Raw genomic sequence first — 6,196 nt, 5'->3', positions numbered from 1 at the left:
ACAATTAATATGAAACCATAAAATCACATTAATTGCATTAATTGCAATTAATATGAAACCATTAAGAGAGTGGCTTTGTCACTTCCATGAGGTGGCACCCATGATGATGTGGAACATCATTATTGGTCCACCTAATGCCAACTCACCAATGAGGTGGCAAAAGGTCAAGTCAAAATTGACCTTTGGTCTTCCTTCTCATGTCAAGTCAAACTTGACTCAATCTCTACCATGGTGGATCTAATCCAACCATTTGATTCGAGCCAACTTAATATAATGAATCTAATTCATTAAATTAAATTGATTCAATGAGTCAAAATCTAAATTAGACTCATTTAACACATGAATCAACTTGAGTCGAACTCAAGTTAGCCCAATTAGGATTACTCTTAATCCAATTTGATTCATCAAATGAATCTAATCCTCTTGGTTCATCATATGAACCTAATCTCCACCTAATTGTCCTAAGTGTGTGACCCTATAGGTTCTTGTAACGTTGGCAATGCCCTAAACCCATTTAGGAGCATAAGTAATGAGCGGTATCTAGCAACACATCATTACTACCCAAGTTACAAGAATGTCGAGATCCGACATCACCTTGTGACTACCAATTGTGACTACTCACAAAATAATGACAAGTGTCCTTCTATCCTAGACATCTAGATTGATCAATGTGAGGCATAGACCGTGTCATCCTCTAATCAATCTAAATCTTGAACTCCAAGTAGACTCACTCGATCAAATGAGCTCAACATCTAATGTTGACTCATTTGGGCATGGCCATGCACTTAGTGGTCTCACTCTATCAAGAATAGCGATGTCGCTCCCGTCATATGGGAGGGATAGATCTCATCTACATCACTCACATCCCTCTGCATAATTCGTTACATACCCAGTAATTGCCTTTATAGTCCACCCAGTTACGGGTGACGTTTGACGAAACTAAAGTACATAACTCCTTATGTAGGGATCCATGGTGACTTCAGGTCTAAGGACTAATAGTCATACTAATAGCCACATGAGAAAGTATATGACACTCATATAATGATCCATGATACTTTCTCATGGCGGGTCATTCAGTATACATTCTCTAATGCATACCCATGTGTCAGCTTGATATCTCTATATCCATGACTTATGAGATCAAGTCATCGAGCCGACCTACATGCTAGTCTTATTGTATTAACATTGTCCCTGAATGCTAATACTCGACTAGGAATGATTTAGAGTAGTGTTCCCTATATCATCTCACTATCGATTCAACTAATCGATTGATATAGGTATGAACCTTCTACTCAAGGACGCTATTATACTTAGTCTATTTGGCACTAATATAAATAAGTATAATAACCAAACAAATGCCTTTATTAATAAACAAGAATATGATATACATGAGTCCATACAATCATCAAATGATTGGCTCTAGGGCTCTAACTAACATTCTGCACAAAGGTCGACAACTCAAAGGGATTTTATTAAAATGTCATCAACATATACCTCCATATTACAGTCGATCTGCCTTCGGAATACCTTGTTCATCAGCCTCTGATAGGTGGCATCGGCGTTCTTCAGTTTGAACGACATGACATTGTAGCAGTACGGTCAGCTCCTGATCGTCTCGGGCGAACGACACTTGGTGGTAACCCTGATACACGTTGAGCATGCAGATCAGCTCGTAACCCGCCATGGAATCCACCATCTGATCTATCTTAGGCAGTGGATAGAAATCCTTCGGGCACATTTTATTTAAGTCATGAAAGTCGATGCAGAAGTTCATGCTTTACACACTGAAGTCTCTTTTCTTTTTCTTTACAGGTCCGGTGTCTGGTCAGACATGAAGCTAGTGTTGCATCATGCTCAGTGAAATTCCGAAGAGCTCGTGGGTCGACCATGCGAACACGTCATGATTTTGTCTAAGGCAAGCAGCCAGCTCTGCCTTCTTCTCGCTCCCTAAATCAGTGGCAATTAAGGTGATTACTTCTGATATACTGGGGTGGATCTGGATCTCCTCCTTTTTCCATAAACCAGCATATGAGGCTTCTCCGTGATAGCGTTCACCTCCAAACGTGGATTTTCCCGAGCGGCCCTTACTTCTGATCTGACCATCTCAATGTAACATAGTCGAGCGGTTAATTAGTCACCTTTGACTTCTCCCACTTTGTCATCCACCGGGAACTTAATCTTCTGACAGTAGATAAACACTACCGCTTGGAACTCATTGAGGGTCGATCGATCCAATATGACGTTGTAGACTGACGGTGCGTCTAACACAATGAGTTTGTGGTCCTTGTCCTCTTCAGAGGCTCCTCTTTGAGCGAGATGGCCAGCTTAGTTTGGTTAATCGGCAACACTTCATTTCCCGTGAAACCGTAGAGCGGAGCCGTCATCGGTAGTAGCTCGCTCCGATCGATTTACAATTGATCGAATGCCTTCTTGAATATAATGTTCACCGAACTCCCTGTATCAACAAAAGTTCGATGAATTGTGTAATTAACGATTATCGCTCAGATGATAAGTGCATCATAGTGAGGGATTTCCACTCCTAAATATCTCGGGCCGAAGCTAATCTCAGATCCTTCGACCCTCTCCTTGCTACAACGAACAACATGGATCTTAAGTCGGCGAGCCTGCAACTTCCTCGCTCAGTTAGAATCACTACTAGTTGGCCCACCGGCAATCATTCATATTTCTCCCCGAGCGTCATTGCTCCGATTTTTCTCATCCCGTTCTGATGGTCTAATCCGCTCGACAGAAGCTCGAATGGTCCTCTATGGGGATTGATGATGGCGTGGCTCAGCCACCCTCCTCTCCTCTTCCCTTCGCTTTGTAGGTCATCCCCGATGTAGTCGATCAGGAGATGGTGATCGACGGCAATATCCTCGCGGGGTCGGTCTGCTAGCTATCGACTTCAGATCGTAGCAGTCCCGTGTATTGTGTGTCACCGATTGGTGGAAGGAGTAGAAGAGGGTCGTCCATACCTTGCCTTTTGCGACCTTCAGGAGATCAACCGCCACATGCTGTATGGTATGAGTTCTGGTCTCTTGGTGGGATTGGGCTCCACCCGATTGGGGTCCTTTCGGAGGTTGATGGTTGCTTGGCGGCCTCCGTTCAGATGTGTTTGTTGGCTCGGCGAGCATCTCCCTTTTTCTTGCCACTTGGGCTTCTTCCATATTAATATACTCCGTGGCCTTCTTCTGAAGATGTTCAAAGTCCCGTGGTAGCCTCCAAATGAGTGATCAGAAGAACTCCCCTTCTGTGAGTCCTTGGGTGAAGGCGTTCACCAACACATTCGAGGAGACCGCCGGGATGTCCATCGCCACCTAATTGAAGTGCTGGATATAGGACCTTAGCGCTTCCTTGGGCCCTTACTTCAATGAGAACAAGTTGACGCTTGTCTTCTAATGACGGCAACTACTGGCGAAGTGATGCAGGAAGGCCACTCGGAAGTTCTTGAAGCTGTGGATCGAGCCTCTCGGCAACCGCTTGAACCAGCGTTGTGCCGATCCTGAAAGCATGGTTAGGAAGACCCGACACTTCACCCCATCCATGTACTGGTGAAGTGTGGTCGCGTTATCAAACTTGTTCAAATGATCGTCCGGATCGGTCGTTCTATTATATTCCCCGACCATCAATGGGGTATAATGCTTCGGCAGAGAGTCGTCCAGAATTCCTTGTGAGAACTGTTGATTGACCCGCTCGGGCAAATCATTTTCCCTTGTCGCTTTTCTTTTTCGTGTATTCCGGACGAGCACATCATTTGAAGAAGATCCCCGGTCTCTATCCGCTCGACCCTTCTCTTCTGATGGAGTCTGGAACATCGCTCGACGGAATGAGATTGGCGCGTTAGGGGCTTCCTCATAGTTGCCGATCGATTTCTTGGTCTGACCCCGAGCGGATACTTATTCTTCTTGGTCTTCTCGCTCAGCCTGGAGATCCGCCGCCGCTGCAGGTTCTTGTGCTTGGCGCTCGACCAGCACTTGTTGCTGTTCTTGCTCCACTATCTTCGTTGCTCGGACTTGTATCAACGCGTCGAGCTCTTCTTGTGTTATCGTCACTGTGTGGTGTCATCCAGTGTCTTCCATCTCTTCGTTTCAGATGCAGGCTACGTTCCCACAGACAATGCCAAAATTATCCTGTCTGAAAGCGAGCGAGTGGAAAGCTGGGATGTGGTGTCTTCGCTGACTGGATGTGGACTCTGCTCCGCTTTGCAAAATAGATGACATCAGTGCCAAGCCAGGGAAAAGGTCCCTGGCATTAGCCCTCCGATGCTCAAGTCAGTCACCAAAATGCAGAGAAGAAATAAAACAGTGGAATTATTCGCAAATAGTAAATCTCCCGTACCTTCTCCGGTGATGGACCCCCTTTATATAGAGTCCTGGTGGAAACGCACATGCTCCTCGAGGTGTGGGTACGTTCTCCGATATGTTCATGGCCACGTTCTCCAACGCATTCATGGTCACATTCTCAAACATGTTTGAGGCCACGTCCTCCACTATGTCCTATGAAAGGATGTCGCGAGGACCACCGTCCCGCGTCTTGGCCAAGCAGGTAGCCGCTCGGCCGGGAGTCCTCCGCTCTGTCAACTTCAGTTGCCCTTCCATGCGGTGTCTGTGTAGTAACCTACCTTCCTCCATTCGGACAAAATATTCGGTCTCCCTTAGGGTCTTGATAATATGACTTAAGTGCTTGCCTATAGTATTCTCCCGAGTCGGAATGATTGTCCGCTCGGATATGTCTCTCGCTGACCGAGCCCTACCTGTCCCGACAGGCCGTTGCATTTATCCTCCGTTCGACCCTTTGACACTTGGGCATTGACCATCTTGACTTTGACCTCCACCCTGGCGGTTGATCTCGTGCCAGGTGGGCCTCCTCCTATCACTCATCGATAAGTTCACGGAATCTGTGTCTTGGAATAAGAGTTGCCGAAGACTCTGAACCAAGTAAACCGCTTGTGTTCATATGATTTTGTCGCTTATTCTCCGCTGAGTTCATATTTTGATTTGAAAATTGAAAAGGTCAATTTTTAAAAAACACATGATTCATCCTCTCCCTCTCACGTGTGACTTAATCCAACCGAACAAAGATCTTACCAAGATAGTTGTTTGGCTCGTGGATGTGACTAGGTTGCTTGCACGAGAGCTCTGAGTGTAACCTAGCTAATATTTCTTTCTCTTTCTCTTTTTAAAAAATAAAAACAGATTTATTAGTTCTCTTTTTATTTTATTATTATTATTATTATTATTATTATTATTTAATATGAATAATAATTCTGACCACCACCGCTATTTCTCTATATATTACAAGCCACAATGCACCGTCCCACGACGCCATTACAGCTTGTGAACTTCCATCCAAGCAACCGCCGCCTCCGCACGTCACATGGCGAGACCAACCGTTTCACCTCTTCTCCTCCTCATCCTCCTCCTCCTCCTCATCCTCGCGGCAGCGCCCGCCTCCGGCGCCGCATCAGCAGCAGGGGCCGCTGGCGAGCTGACTCTGGGGTGGAACCCTGGCGCCGGATCCGGCTGCCGCGGGAGCATCGGGGAGTGCCTCGCCGGAACGGAGTTCGAGCTCGCGTCGGAGGCCAGCCGCCGGATCCTCGCCCGCTCCTACTACATCAGCTACGCCGCCCTCCGCCGCGACAGCGTCCCCTGCTCCCGCCGCGGCGCCTCCTACTACAACTGCCGCCCCGGCGCCCAAGCCAATCCCTACTCCCGCAGCTGCTCCGCCATCACCCGCTGCCGAAGGTAAATCAGATCGATCGATCGAACTCCGTCTCGTTGTATCCAGTGCCACAATTCTTTCTCCAATTTCTTCACGGATCGTGTTCTTTGTTCTTTCATAATTTCGTACTACTGTAAACAAATTAAATTTCTCTTTTTCACGTCAGTAATTCATCAGTAATTTATATTTTGAGTCGTCGAGAACCGATGATGTACGATATATTTTCATCGTTTTATATATATAAAAAATTCGTATGGACGTGAAATTATAATTGAATTCAGCAGCCTGGACTGAGCTGTTGATTTGACCTAAAGATAATAAAAATAATGTCGTGCGAATTCATCGTTTCCATGTGAGTGCCACCTCGCCACACATGCATGCCCAGTCTTGGCTAGTTGGCTGTGAGCTGGGGCCATGAATGATTTATCATGGCCGACTTATCCAGCAGCTACACAAGTGATCCAAATCATGGATA

At 46.2% G+C, this 6,196-nt stretch overlaps 1 protein-coding gene across 1 annotated transcript; it reads left to right on the top strand.

The window, feature by feature from the left end:
• Nucleotides 1-5,319: 5,319 nt before the first annotated feature.
• LOC121984173 (rapid alkalinization factor-like) lies at nt 5,320-5,913 on the top strand. The gene has a single exon (XM_042536991.1). It carries the CDS (start codon nt 5,377-5,379, stop codon nt 5,746-5,748), a length of 372 nt encoding a protein of 123 aa, XP_042392925.1. The 5' UTR covers nt 5,320-5,376; the 3' UTR covers nt 5,749-5,913.
• The last annotated feature ends 283 nt before the right edge of the window (nt 5,914-6,196 follow it).

This window comes from Zingiber officinale, chromosome 5B (assembly GCF_018446385.1).
Source record: "Zingiber officinale cultivar Zhangliang chromosome 5B, Zo_v1.1, whole genome shotgun sequence".
NCBI lineage: Eukaryota > Viridiplantae > Streptophyta > Magnoliopsida > Zingiberales > Zingiberaceae > Zingiber > Zingiber officinale.
This window is presented reverse-complemented; position numbering and strand designations above follow the sequence as displayed.

Excerpts from the sequence above, each read along its gene's own strand:
- LOC121984173 (XM_042536991.1), top strand. The coding sequence starts at position 5,377 with ATGGCGAGACCAACCGTTTCACCTCTTCTCCTCCTCATCCTCCTCCTC.